The sequence below is a fragment of the Osmerus mordax genome, chromosome 5 (genome assembly GCF_038355195.1).
Source record: "Osmerus mordax isolate fOsmMor3 chromosome 5, fOsmMor3.pri, whole genome shotgun sequence".
Taxonomy (NCBI): Eukaryota; Metazoa; Chordata; class Actinopteri; order Osmeriformes; family Osmeridae; genus Osmerus; species Osmerus mordax.
This window is the reverse complement of record NC_090054.1, coordinates 12,471,352-12,486,159: the sequence shown is the minus strand read 5'-3', so window position 1 is coordinate 12,486,159 and position 14,808 is coordinate 12,471,352. Positions and strand designations below refer to the sequence as shown.

At 50.1% G+C, this 14,808-nt stretch overlaps 1 protein-coding gene across 4 annotated transcripts in view; it reads right to left on the bottom strand.

The window, feature by feature from the left end:
* Positions 1-14,808, bottom strand: part of gbf1 (golgi brefeldin A resistant guanine nucleotide exchange factor 1) — a 57,406-nt gene that overhangs the window by 16,408 nt on the left and 26,190 nt on the right. For 3 of the 4 annotated variants that reach the window (XM_067235992.1, XM_067235991.1, XM_067235993.1), the window contains 15 exons: positions 10,363-10,481; positions 10,043-10,151; positions 9,485-9,545; positions 7,099-7,153; positions 4,533-4,680; positions 3,333-3,547; positions 2,866-3,034; positions 2,410-2,621; positions 2,203-2,301; positions 1,808-2,002; positions 1,460-1,652; positions 1,198-1,326; positions 760-848; positions 344-546; positions 36-159 (listed from right to left, as the gene is read on the bottom strand). In XM_067235992.1, coding sequence (XP_067092093.1) covers positions 36-159; positions 344-546; positions 760-848; positions 1,198-1,326; positions 1,460-1,652; positions 1,808-2,002; positions 2,203-2,301; positions 2,410-2,621; positions 2,866-3,034; positions 3,333-3,547; positions 4,533-4,680; positions 7,099-7,153; positions 9,485-9,545; positions 10,043-10,151; positions 10,363-10,481 — 2,120 coding nt within the window. Of the gene's footprint in view, positions 1-35; positions 160-343; positions 547-759; positions 849-1,197; positions 1,327-1,459; positions 1,653-1,807; positions 2,003-2,202; positions 2,302-2,409; positions 2,622-2,865; positions 3,035-3,332; positions 3,548-4,532; positions 4,681-6,469; positions 6,551-7,098; positions 7,154-9,484; positions 9,546-10,042; positions 10,152-10,362; positions 10,482-14,808 lie in introns of all 4 variants that reach the window. The other variant, XM_067235994.1, reaches the window with a different exon arrangement.

The window sequence follows — 14,808 nt, the reverse complement described above, 5'->3', positions numbered from 1 at the left end:
GTGTGTGAGAGCGGGAGTCCAGGCAGCTGACTTACATGCCAGATGTCGGTGAAAGTTTCCAGCAGTCTGTGGATGACGGGAGCCTCTCCCGGCAGCCTGAAGGCCTCCAGATACAGGCGCAGGGCCTCGTCGATACGCAGCCCCTGGAAGCCGAACGTGCTGCACAGGAGGAGTCCAATTCGTTAAACATCTTACTGTTCGGCACGTCATAAACGAGTCCGTCGAAACGGTCTGTGTTGCTCTCGAATGTGTGCGCGAATCATTCTCGATCGAGATTTTTTCCTTTTATTCTGTGCTCAGAAAAGGGCTGAACCCGTGACGACCCCCCCCCCCCCCTCCTTACTTGACGAAGCTGTCGAGGAGTTCCATGTTCTTGCGGTCGCTGATGAACTCGCCGATCATCTTCTTGTCCAGGCGGGGGTTCTCCCGGAGCCACTGGGCCACCTGGTTGTTGTCCATGGGGCTGCTGAGCAGGCACTTCTCCTGCAGGAACTGGACACCCTTCTTGGGCTTCTGGTTGAACTGCTCCGTGCCTGTGATCAGCAGCTGGGAGGAGGACGGGAAGGCCAGGTGAACACACACACACACTCACACACACACATCCTTGGATTAAGGCTTGAACACGTGCCAAGGGTGTGGGACACGTGTTTGCGGACGCGTGTGGAACATGCAGATCCTCAGGAAACCCAACGTTCTTTCAGAAAGGTGCGTGCGTCTGTTTTCTCTCTAGCAGATACTCAAACTGTGAAAATGCCCCACCTTCTTCTTGATTTTGATGTCCAGCAGTTCTTGAGAGTTGGGCAGACCAGAGGAGAATCGCTGAGGCTTCTGTAGTACATTCTTCTCAGCTGAGACAAAAAGGACACTTTAGACTGAGCGGTGAAGGAATCGGGCTAGTAATCCGAAGGTTGCCAGTTCGATTCCCGGTCATGCTAACTGACGTTGTGTCCTTGGGCAAGGCACTTCACCCTGCTTGCCTCGGGGGAATGTCCCTGTATTTACTGTAAGTCGCTCTGGATAAGAGCGTCTGCTAAATGACTAAATGTAAAAGCGTCCTGGCGAATGAGACGAGAGGTTATCAGACCAAAATTGCTCCAAATATGATATCACAACGTGTTCGAGAAATATTTGATGCTTAGTGCAATATACGGTGTACATTTTCGGTTCGGTAGAGATTTTTGCCGAAGGATGATCTACCTGTGTCGGTCTCTTCCTGGTCCTGCCTGCCGAGCCTCATCTTTTCTGCCATCAGGTGCCCGCTGGTGGGTGGGCACGCAGGTGTGTTCAGGATCTCTGCAGCGCTCTGCCCGTCTGGCCTGCTAGTGTCTGGAGCCACATGAACAATAATGGATTACTAACGTGTACGTTTTTTTTTTAAGAACAAGATTCTATCAAGAAGGATGGCCTTCATATGAGCCCTTCCTTGGCTGCTTGTTCTAAAGAGAGAGGCAATCTGCACCTGTGGTTGCGTCTGCGCTTCCATTGGTTGTGCCATCCCCTTCCGGAAGCACCGTTTCTGATTGGTCCTGCTGAGAGGCGTTGTTGAGCACCTTGGCCTGGCAGTGGACCTCAGTGCTGTCAATCACAGTCAGCAGGGCCTCGAGTGAGAGGAGATGTGTTGTGTAGAGCTGCCCTGACACAGGGAAGGCATTCTGCAACACAACACACAACACACAGTCACGGGTCATGCAGAAAGTTTCAATTCAATAAAAAAAACGAATATATAAGATTTTGTTTTGGCACGCAATTAGCATGACTCTGGTTCTTGTCCCAATGTCCCAGCCATTCTGTCTGCAAGCCCTGCTACCTTGGAGAGGAGCTTGGTGAGATCTTCAAACAGGTTAGAGCAGTAGAAGTCACAGTCGTAGTTGATGTAGAGCTCGGTGACAAAACTGGGGATCCTCCAGAGCTGCACCAGAGCCTCCAGGGCCATCTCCTTCATCTCGTACGGCATCTTCAGATTCTCCGACGTGATGATATCCATCAGCTTCTTCAGGTACATCTGGACACCAAGAGGAGGAAACGGTCGGTTAACTTCTTGACTTCCTTTTGTTAGGTTTTTCATAGGTTTGCGTATAAATTCGAGCCACGGCCTAACTATTGTTCATTTTTAGTACAAGTACATACCTGGAACGTGCGATTGTATTTTATTTGATTATTTTAGTGTAATTTTTGACGTGAAAGAGTGGGTTTGCTACCTACCTCAAGCTGGAACTTCAGATGTCCTCGCATGCTCTCAAAGAGCAAGAAGCACGCACGCAGAGATGCTGCGTACAGGTTCATACGATCCACACTCAGCAACTGGAACACGAGAGAGAGCCGGCTTTGAAACACACTTTGTAAGGACTGGTCTCACACAGGAAAGAGCGTGTGTGTGTGTGTGTGTGTGTGTGAGAGCGCGTGTCCAACCTGGAATAGGTGTCTGCAGAGCTCATCCTTGACCAGGACCAGCAGAGACTGGTAAGGGGCGATGTGTGCGGCCTCCAGCGCCACGGTCAGCAGCTGGAGGCCCATGTGCATCATGGCGTCCGTGTTGTGGCGGTCGTGGGGGTTGGTCAGCGAGATGAGGAAGCGGAAGAGCTCGCGCAGACACGGTAGGCCGTACGGGATGAGGGAGGCGCCTAGGAGGACGAGGAAGAAGAATACAGGGGACGTCACGATGGAAGGTTCGTGCAGCTTTGTGGCAGGGTGACGACAGGGTGAGGGGGGGCGATAACCAAACAGGAAGTGGGAGGAGAGGCGGGGGGAGACCACGAAGGAGGGACAATCAAAAAGGAGATGGATTCCGAGATGGAACATCGCCCAACATCAGACATGGCAGGGGGGCATAGACGCGAGAGGAATTGGGGGGGAAACAAATCTCACCATCTCTCTGAGAGGACTGGGTGAAGCGGACTCCTCGGGGGTTGACGTAGTCCATGTCGTGGACGGAGGCCGTGTCCGACTGCTCCGTCACAGAGTCCCTGTCCTCCAGCACCTCCGGGATGGACTCCACCGAGGCCGACTGGGCACGCTCCACCTGATGCTCGTCACACTGTCACAGAGAGACAAGCCGCCACAGGGTGAGAACAGGCATGCAACTACACCTGGAGGGCATGATGCACCCACAGCTATCCCCCTTGCCCGACTTATGGGTACAACCTAAAAGCCTATGAGCACTAGATTAGAATGACTAATTCATTATGAAATAACAATTCCTTCCTCATTAATTAATGAGAAACTATTTTGGGAGCTCAACATTAGAGTAGAGTGGGACAGTGTCTCCAACTATAACTGACACTTTGATATTCCCTTGGTAAAAGAAACTGAAATAAGCCGCATTCCTTGAGTACCTGAGCGTCCATCCGTCTGGGCTCCGTCCCCGGGGTGGTGGGGGCCGAGCCGCCCTGATCCAGGTCACTCAGGTCCTCCCGGGAGGTGGCCTTGGAGCAGGTGTCCAGGCCGCTGTCTGTGGTGGTGGGGCTGGACATGGAGGAGGCCACGCTGTCCGACACCGGCAGGCTGCCGCCAGATGAGGACGAGCCCTGCTCGATGAAGGGGACTCCACCTGAGAGAGAGCGAGAGAGACATGGACAGAGAGGGGGGAGAGAGAGACACATGGACAGAAAGGGGGGAGAGAGAGAGATGTGGACAGAGAGGGGGGAGAGAGACACATGGACAGAGAGGGGGGAGAGAGACACATGGACAGAGAGGGGGGAGAGAGACATGGACAGAGAGGGGGGAGAGAGAGACATGGACAGAGGGGAGAGAGAGAGAGAGAGACATGGACAGAGGGGAGAGGGAGAGACATGGACAGAGAGGGGGGAGAGAGAGACATGGACAGAGGGGAGAGAGAGAGAGACATGGACAGAGGGGAGAGAGAGAGACATGGACAGAGGGGGGAGAGAGAGAGAGACGTGGACAGAGGGGAGAGAGAAAGAGACGTGGACAGAGGGGAGAGAGAAAGAGACATGGACAGAGGGGAGAGAGAGAGACATGGACATAGGGGAGAGAGAGAGACATGGACATAGGGGAGAGAGAGAGAGACATGGACAGAGGGGAGAGAGAGACATGGACAGAGGGGGGGGAGAGAGAGACATGGACAGAGGGGAGAGAGAGAGAGAGACATGGACAAAGGGGAGAGAGAGAGACATGGACATAGGGGAGAGAGAGAGACATGGACATAGGGGAGAGAGAGAGAGACATGGACAGAGGGGAGAGAGAGACATGGACAGAGAGGGGGGGGAGAGAGAGACATGGACAGAGGGGAGAGAGAGAGAGAGACATGGACAAAGGGGAGAGAGAAAGAGACGTGGACAGAGAGGGGGAGGTGAAGTTAGCTACTTTAACATGCCTCTGGTAGTATCAAGAGTACTTCTTGATGATGGATGAATTCAATGTAATAAATCTTTATGGCCGCCGGAGGGCCAGTAAATGCCACAACAGGAGAGGGACTATTGCTTTCAGCATATATAAATTAATGGTATCGGAGCAGAATTTCTACAGCTTGTGTGTGTGTGTGTTTGTGTGCACACGTGGTCCGGGGGCCTCACCAGAGAGGTTGTTGTTGCTGAGGGAGGTGGTCTGGCCCGGGTCCACCAGGCCGGAGGAGCTGCGCACCATGTGACGCGGGGGCCGCGGGGAACGCTTCTGCTTCTTCCACTTGGACGACTCGCTCATCCCCCCCGCCCGCATCTTCAACTACAACCAGAAGAAAAACATCCACGTGCTCAGAAAAGACCCCCACACACGCTCAGGCCCAGACCGCTACTCTTAGGGGACAGGCCCCTTCTTGGGGCAGGCTTGTCTTTTTCATCAAACACTGAGGTATTTAGGGGATACTGAACAGTTGAGACCACGTCGCGGTATTAAAAGGTTTGGCAATGTATTGGTCGCTGGAAGCCTGCATGGTCCTGCACTCGGAGTCTGTGAGAGTAATTCATAGACTGGAAGGAAGTATCTTTTTAACAGCTATTTCTTTTCAAAGAATGCTCATACGAAGGCATCTGGAAATACAGACGACACATACATGCAGACGCATGCTGTACTGAGATCTGCTCCAGCTTAGACTGAGCACACGCTGAACCAGTGCTAGAATCCAGTTGGAGGTCCAATAGGATCCACATTTAAATAAATACAAAAATATATACATTACCAAAACAAAATAAACAAGCAATAATCAAAAACTTTATTTACAACATACATTTTCTATCCGGCAGCTAAAGACTAAAACAAAAGCACTTGATTTACAAAAGACTAGAAAACACACTTGACTATAATACAGTAAAAAAAATAAAAAAAAAATAAAAAAAAAACGCTGTCTTACAAATATCTCTACTGTCTAAAACTGCAATGCCTCCACCCTAATCTCCATCTCTAACGACGTACTGTTTTAATGAGAATAAAATTAGTGAAAGGGGGATAGAAAGAAAGGCAGAAGGGAGGGAGGGGAAGGGTGTTATTTTCTCCGACCGAGTTGCCGGACTCGTCTTCCTTACCTGCACTCGTTTGTTTTTCCACAAGATATTGTAAGCCTCAGGAGAGAAGGGGGGGATGGGCAGGTGCCCGTGATTAGTGATGGAGCCACATGTCAGCAGCGGTACACACACACACACACACACACACAAGACACCCATTCAATGATGCATGTGAGGAGAGAGGTGGTGGAGGTCGAGGTATGAGAAGTGATTGGGGGGAGGTGGGGGGCAATCCAAACACAGCACCATGCAACCCCAGGGGATGGGCTTGTTTGCGAGGGGGAGGGCGTGAGGGACCAGGTTAGTGGGGAGACAGGGACACAGGCTCTGCGTCGGAGCAGAGACACTCATGTTACACCAGGCACCACACCGGACAGTGGTATCGGAGAGAGATGGCAGGGGAAAGGGCAAAAACAATGACAGGCTCTGGATCACAACAACTGATAAGACTGCCATTTCTGCATAAGAACTCAAAGCAACAGAATGCAAGTGTTATTTGATACATAATTTGTGAATTTTGAAGTAGAATTTTGTGACAAGAGATCTAAGGAGCAATGAGGTTTTTTTTTTTTTTTATCAGAAAGGTCAGCCATCGGATTCAATCCAAGCCAGTCCAATGATGCAAGTACAACAATGTGTATGATGGATACAAATGTACAGAAATGTTTGATCCTTATTATGGCATACAGCCTGAAACTATAAACTGATACCTTATCTTTGGGAAGTACTGTATGTCTAGTTGAATCAGTGAGTGGGATAACATTATTTTCTATTCCCAAAATAAATAAAGTAGGCTTAATTGTGGTTTTAATAATGGATGTTGTGTGTTTTCTGAAGTCATGGAGATATTGAAAAATAAAAACAAAGACAAGAGTTTAAGGGAAAAGGGCCGAGGTATCTCTAGTTTCCCCACAAACCAATGCATCCTCATGCACTCGCCCCCCAAAAAGCCATGCTACCCTGTCAATGCACTAGCCGAGAGCCAATCAACAGTGTGTCTTTGCACAAAGTACCCTCTCTAGGCCATTCTGATTGGTGTTTCTAGGCTGCTCTGCACAAATAAGATCCTGAGTGTCCAGGATACAGGATGGGATCTGTGGGGAGGAAAACAAGCACATATGCAGTATGAACTTATAAAAAGACGGATTTGTCAACAAAAAAAAATGAAATGAGGCAGACATTGCGGTGGATGAGGCAGGATGAGGCTGTAGGGGAGCAGGGCTTAGAGGGCAGAAAGAGGGCTCGTGTCCTGCAGGGTGTGGAGCGGGCACGACAGACTTGACAGTCACAGTTTACCCTCACAAAGCAAGGGACACGTGTTCCCACATCCTTTTTCTTATAATTTCTCCTCCGTCCATGAAGACACGGATCATTACTGAACAAATGAAGGAAATGTTTGTCTCGTTCACTTTCCGCACGACGGAGACGGCGTCTGCTGAAAGGCACACGGGGGGGGGGGGGGGGGGGGGGGGGGGGGGTGCGACGGACATTTCAAGCCATCGCTAAAACATACAGGAGACATGGTCATTCGCAGCACAAGGGGGGTGACGGGAATGAAGGGCAGAAAAGGGAGACTGAGGTAGCAACAGGCAGATGAGGGGAACTTTCACAGATGGTCAATCAACATCTCATTCCAGTTTACCTTCTTCATATTGGTGCCCACAAAACTCTTGGCCTCCTCTTTGAACTGGGGTAGTCTAGAAGATGGGACAAAAGCACAAGTCAAGTCTGAATAGAGATCTGGGAAGAACATTTCAAGAAACGGTCATCTTTTTAGTAATCACTAGGAGTTCTTATTGGTGGTAATAAGGAGCAACACAATCTCTGGGTTTTATCTCTAAACTGCCTGTCAGGATTGCTACCTTTCTTCGTGGTCATTCAGCCAGCTGCCACTGTGTGGCGACAGGAAACCTGATCTCCCGCGAAACAAAGCCACTTATGCCACAAAACATTACAATGGGGACCATCAAAATCAAAAGAATCAATTTCATTTAAACCGGCTCCCTGAATTTGTTAGTGGAGATTGAATGTCACACAATGCCGGTAGAAAACAAGCAATTTATTTTATTTCATTCGTCACCCTCACAAAATGAGCGTGTCATCAAACCAGCCGCCTCAAATAGGCTACATGAATTCATCGGTCGAACAAAAGTGTAAAGTGGCCTTCCTCTCATGTCATATTCAATCAAGTCGTAGTAGACAAGAACTAGCTGGTGGGATGAAATAAGAGTAACCAAAAAACATTCAAAAAAAGGACCCCAAGCATGGACAGAGAACAATACTTGGGAAGCATTAAGCTGACAGGCAATATGTCCCTCTCGGATCCTGTGATATCTTCATTCAAACCTCAAACGAAGTTCTCGTGGAGGGCTGATGAGATGAGTGCTGTTCTCTGCTCATCACACATTGTGTGAGACCCCTGGGTTCTGTGGACTCTTGGGCTTTGCGGCCAAATGAGATATCACCGCTGCCACGCCGAGAGCTCTTTTTCTATCTCACAAACACGCACACACTACTAACACACACACGCGCACACACACACACACAGCCCCCAACTTTAACACCGCGTTAATAGAGTGTTGTCTTGCAAGCTCGATTATTGGATGATCTGTGGGTCTAACAGATTAACATGTCTAATACTTTCAGCAGGCAATCTAAGCCTCCTCCTGTGGACTCCCTGAGAGCTGAAGATCATTATGCCCCAGTGCCCCCCCCCCCCCCCCAGCTCTATTAGATATAAGAGGCAGTCATGGACAAGAGGGGGCTGGAGCTGGGGCTGACCAATAAGGCTCAGTGTGTGTGCGCGGTACTCCATGCATGTTGTCAAAAGGCCCTAAATATAAAGTCTCGTCAGGGCGAGCGACGGAGATGCCTTTTTCTTTTTTTACTGCACTGGCTGCCATACTTTTCTATTTCCACATCCAGCGACGTGCAATAAAAGGTCTCGATAACAAGGTGCCACATGACACGTAATCCTAACAATCACAACCACAGAAGAAAAAAAAACGGAGAGAGAATGCTTTGATGAATACTAAGCAAGCAGCAGCCAAAAAAAGGTTTCCATCTAAATACGCCAACGCCACTATTTGGCATCAACGTCCGCATCAAATAGCCTCAGCCGACACGCGGGCCCGGAGACAGAAGGGAATTACACTGTGACTTTATTCTGAGCTCTATTTGTTCTGTTTGCGCTACGTCGGGGGGTGAGGTTCGAATTCTAGTCCGCCTCATCATTTTTACCCGAGACTACTGGCTATGCTAATTATGCGCGGTACTTGGCGCAGGGTGTTTGGTGGTGGGGGGTGGGGGTGCTGCGGCGTTGGAGACACTGTCTTCATCTATATGCAGATCATCCAGTCTGGTGACGCTCTGGATGATGGCTCAGCCTGTTGTCTGCACCTTAATGTGACTAGAAGCCGAATGCATGGGCTCCTGTGTGTGCGTGTGCGTGTGCGTGTGCGTGTGTGTGTGTGTGTGCGTGGAGCAACCCCCATCCCCTAAATGCCAGTGGGGACTCACATTATTGCATTAGCAAATCAGTGCCATGTTGACCCCTGTGAGAGATGTAAAGGAACAGCATTCCGGCCTATGAAACATGCCCTTCTGAGACCCTTCACGTGCCGAGACATTAATCATTCAAAGGAAAGACCTTCAAGGTGTTATACGGAACACTGCAGACTGACATGGTATGAAAATGTTTTTTAAACACTCCAAGCGTCCGCCCAGCACAAACAACCCAGTCAGACCCTGCTTTAAAACCTGTCTGAAACGATCCTGGACGAATTCAAGCATGAATTGTTTTTGAACGCCCACCACCCCAAAAAAAAAGAATGAAAATGAAGTAATTAAATCAAACAGGTCTGCAATTTACACAGTGCACTGAGAAGCACGCTCTAATCCCACCTCGGTGCTAGGGAAGCAGTGAGAATCCAATCACCTAATTGTCTCCAGGGCAAACTGGAGACGAATTTCCTGAAAAGCGGACGGCAGCAAGGCCTGAGCTAACAACCACACACACACCCTTGTACCTGGAGAACAGCAGCTGAACCATGTCGACCAGTGTGTGTTCGGCTGACTTCCTCAGGAGTTCTGCGGGGGGGGGGGGGGGAAGATAGATAGAGAAAGAATGAGCGAGGGGACCAAACAAACAAGGCAGGTGCCATTAGAGCTAAAGAAGGACTGGGACCTCTGTTTGGGAAGGATTAGAGGGGAACTTTATTAAAACGCAAGGGAACTCTGTGCGTGTTTGTGTGTGTGTGTGTGTGTGGGGTGTTAGGGTAGCTGGGGAAGGGAACACTGTGTGTGTGTGTGTGTGTGTGTGTTTGTGGGGAGTTACTGAACTAAGTTTGGACAGCGGACTTTACCTTCCAGTTAGGCCCACGTGTAATGGGATACCCAAGGGCATGAATACTAACTATGGGAACCGTGTCCACGCCACACAGAAATCAGTAGCGGTTCTCCGAAAGCCTCTCAAAATGAAGGTCGGGGATGGCCTGGACCGAGAGTTAGGCTGGGGCTCAGCGTGCAGGTGCGGCTGTGAGGAGGAGGAGGAGGAGGAGGGCTGGCAGAGCGCTGGAGAGACTTACCACTGAGGCGCATCTCAAAGCAGATCCGGAAACAGGACTGCATGATCTCACACACCGACTCGTTGGTCAGGTGGCCTCCGACCGGCGTCAGCAGCAGAGTTCGTAGGACCTATCACACGACAACGGGGTTTTGGGTAGGTTTTTCTCCCCCCCCCCCCCCAAAGCACGAGACATGGCCAAAACATCAGTCAGGATTACCAGACTGCATTTGGGATCGATCCAGTGAAGGGATACTGTATCACAGTGCAATTGTTCTTTAGAGAGACCGGACGTGAAGCTTGAGAGCTTATTCAGCCGGGATGCAGACGTAGCTACCGTACCTGGAGGATCTTCATGAGCACCACCTCGTCGCTGGCCGGGTCGGTCCCCACAAAGCGGGCGTGCGTGACGGCGTCCGCCATGTTCTCGATGGCCTCCGCCGCCGCCTCGTGGTCGGCATCTGCAACACGCAAACAAGACGGACGGCGATGAGGCGGGCTGCACTCTGGGGAACGGGTTTCTTCAGGAGAACGTCACACCTGATGGAAGAGACCTGTTACCCTTCTCTAAATTAAGACCAAACTGGAAGGCCCCGCCGTGTCAGGAAGCTGTGACGCAGGATCACCTGGAGTAGACGACTTCAAAGCGGCCTGGTGATTATGGAGAGGAATGTTCACCGATATTGCCTCTTTGTCCTCGTGCCTTTTGTGCTACATATGCTGATCTACGGCTAAACTCGGAGCCGTTTGAACTCCTCCTCTTACACAAGTCGAGTATGCGAGCATTGTTCACGGTTCCATTTTAAAGATAAAAACACGGACCATTAGAATCAGATAATCGGATAAATAAATGAACAAAACAAAAATGGGTCAAACTGGTTAGTAGCTCTAATAAAATGTAGACTATTAATGCATGAATGGCCATTTTTATGAAACCAAACAAAAGGCCAAACACTTGTATGGGAGCTCACACAGAGTCCTGTTCTTGCACACAAACGCGCGTGCCTTTCCCCCCCCTCACACTCACACCAATCTAGCATGAGGTCCATCCAGAACAGAAGGTTGCTTTAAAGCCTGCAATCATGGATCACCAGATGTGCTCTTTTGTGAAGGATGGCCAGGGCAAATTGGCCGTCTAGGCAGCCGGTGTTTTGAAACCTGAAGCAGGGTCTGGCCAGATAGCTGGGCCCTCGTAGCAGTCCTGCTTTACTTTTCCATCACCCGTTAAAAGAGCATTTCATTAACTAATAAGAAGAGGCCATGGCAGTAGTGGGGGGGGGGGGGGGGAGGGGATTTCCAGGTAGAGATGTGATGTCACAACACATTCCTGGCTATTGACCATAAAGGCAGGGGGGGGGGGGGGGGGGGGGGCAGCTTAGAGTGGTGCCATCATGTCCACTGACGGTCTATAATCAGTCATTAGTCAAATGAAGGGGTGAGGGGGGGGGAGGAGGGGCAGGGGAGGGGTTTTCAGTGAGACCCGCCGTCAGCCAACGCGTGGTGTGGGTTCGATACTGTGTTAGAGAAGGAGCACTGGGGCACCGGTCACTGCTGGGGCGAAGGCCAGAGACATGGCCAGGGCCCACAGCTCAGGAGGGAGTGGAACGGGGTGAAACGCAGCACGGACGGCCTCCCTCCAGAGGCCCGGGCGACAACAAGCGTCAGAGTTGCGCTGAAAACGGCTCGTCCGCACACGGAAACTGGAACCGTGATGGGGGTCCGACAGAATGTCAGCAGTGATATAGAAGCCTAATCCCCTTTCTTGGCAGGAGTCTACAGAAGCAGGGCCTGGAGGAGGGAGGACCATTGTTAAAATAACATTGGAGAAAGAGAGGGACACTGTGTGTGTGTGTGTGTGTGTCAGTGGGAACGTGGGAACAGCTGTCCTGCAGTGAAGTTTAAAAAAAGAACATTCAGAGTCCTGTTATCAAAAGGACTGCAGTGTGTGTAAGCAAGAGAGAGGGAGAGAGAGAGGGGGGAAAAATGGGTTTGAGTGTGACAAACCCAAAAGGTCTGGAATAATTCACTGTACAAGGGCCAATGCATCTTTTTAAACCAAACAATGGGACAGGCACTTTCCCCGGGTCTAAGTGAATCCTAGTTTGCTCACCTGTCGCCCTGTTGAATAGTACTAGATCCCCTTTCATCAGCTGGGCGGGCAAAGCCGTAGTAACAGAAATATAATACAAAGTTTGATCCAACTGCTTTCTGCATATTACAACCCTTTACTCTTTGAATTGAAAACAAATCAAATAAATCACGTTGCATCCGTTCCTTGATTTGGTAACACTGGAATATGTTCATTTGAACTAGTGCGGTTGCTCCTCTGGTGTGGTCACGGCCGTGCTGACTCGGCATGGAGAGAGATGAGAGAGTGAGAGGAGGAGGAGAAGAGAGATCTGGATGTCTGTCAGTACAGGGGCTTAGACCGGCACTCCTCCGTGCCAGTAGACCTCAGGCCACAGATTGAGGGAATTAGCCCTCACTAAATGAAATGTGTGTGTGGATGGGGATGAGGGGTGTCGTGTGTGTGTTTCCTTCTCTAGGTCTGGATATCAGTGTGTGTGTGTGTGTGTGTGGGAGGGAAAGAGTGAGAGGGATTTCCCTCTCTTCTCCAGACCCCCCAGGGTGGTAGAGCCCGGGGGGGGGGGGGGTCAGGCGGCTCACGGCAGGCAGAGGGGCCGAGACAGAGGGGACAAAGGGAGAACACGAGAGGGAGCATGTTCACGGTGACACACACACACGCAAAAAGGTGGAACCTATTCAAAGTGTCACGCAGCGTGAAACAGAACAGGACTGCTTGCTGTTAGTGCAGCCTTAGAAGGGTGTTTAGCTGTAGAATTTGAGCAAACTTGCACTGAGCCCTCTGTACCACAACAGAGTCAAAGTGAAGTCGGAGGCCTGTCGTCATCCACGGTTTTATAGGCCTGGATCCAAATACGACACAAGCACCAAGTGCCGTTCCAGACGCAGACAGCAGATGGCAGTATTTGACAGGATCAGTCCTATCGAACCCCCCCGTCTCGCCACATCAGTCCTCCACGAGCGAAATAAGTTCCAACTCCACTCAAACAATGAACGACCCAAGGGGAATCCAATATATCGTGCTCCCCTTTCTAGGAGGTGTTCATAAAGCATTTGATGCGCTTGGTGTTTGGATAGAGAGAGCCTATGAGCAGTGCTAGAGTGATTGAGACGATGTATCCAGGACCGGCGGATCGTCCGAAGGGCCGGTGTTTTTCCAGGCTAGCCTACACGGCCCCAGCCAAACAGCCGGTGAGTTGGGTGTACATCCCCTTTCCACTCACCTCCAGCCTTGCCATACTGATCTGGCCTGGTACCAGATCTGCTGTCAAATCCGGAGTCGTCATGTCGTCACAACACGGCGCGGGCACTACAGCGTGCACGGTTGCCTTGAAGACAGATGGACACGCATATGGGCAAACCGTTTGAGGGTTACCCCGACCAACCGCCCTGTTCTGTTCGTCTGTGAGCACCACAGCAAACGGGGGGGGGGGCGCAGGCTTGGCGGTGGCGTGTTCCAAAGCCCTCCTGACTCATTTAAAGGTCATGCAATCAAAGCTCACATGACTGGTGTCATGAGAAGAAGTCCATTGTTCACGTAGGCTTTGGGATAACGGCTCTACTCTGAGAGCAATACTGAGAATGAAAACAATATTACACAACATACAAACAAATAGTGTATTGAGATGGTGTTTAACAAGGTCTCTGAATAATCTAGTGCGAACTTCTAGACTTTGGTATGTTAACATCCTAATAACATTACGTAATATAATGAATTCATTTCAGGTCTTTGAGAGCAGCGCAAAACGCCAGTCCGGAATTTAAACATATATATTTATGTATTCATCCTGTGTCATCTATTTACATGTGACATGTCAAATGGCCTTTATCAACTTTTTCAAACTAAAAAATCTATGAATTTCACAAATGAATCCATTAGTTAGGGTTGCTTTTTTTAGGGTTTTTTTACACAACGCATCGCCCTTCTACATTTGAATCCGCCTTATAAATATGCCATCAAAGCACTCCAGAAGGGGAACAAGTGTCGGCCAGCTCTGAACAAGGAGACCAAAGCCATTGTCCTAAGAGAGGGGGCCTGGTTGGCTGGGCCCTGTCGTCACCATGGTTACCCATCCCTCTGAACCACTGTTGATGAGATGCGGTGGTTGTGGAGAAAGGTGGGGAAGGAGGCGGGGGTGATGGGGGGGTGGGTGGGGGTGGTTGTGGGGAGGAGGGTTATAGGATTAAGGGAACTGGCGTTGGGTTTGGAGTGACAGACAGGAGGGCTTGGGGTGTGCGGGAGAGTGATTTGTGAGGAGGTGATCTGTGCAGATATGGTTGAGGCTGTGTGTGTGTGTGTGTGTGTGTGTGTGTGTGTGTGTGTGTGTGTGTGTGTGTGTGTGTGTGTGTGTGTGTGTGTGTGTGTGTGTGTGTGTGTGTGTGTGTGTGTGTGTATGTATGTGTGCAAATGCGCCTGTCTGTGAGCATGTTGTAAGCGTGTCTAGAGTCAGTTTGTTGGGTTTGCAAGGGGTCTTTGAGATAAAGACACAAAACAGGCAACCGCGATAAGCTGTACAATCAGATGACTCTGAACACAGCAGGACAAAAGCGAAAAGCTGAAAATCCAAACTCCCCTCCGCAAGCGATATGAAAGCAGAGCTGAATAATAACATTTACAAAACATGACAGAAAGAACGTATTACAGTTGGGCTCGTAAAATTCGGCGCTATTCAATGTCATGATCATCGTTCTTGGTTTAGTGAT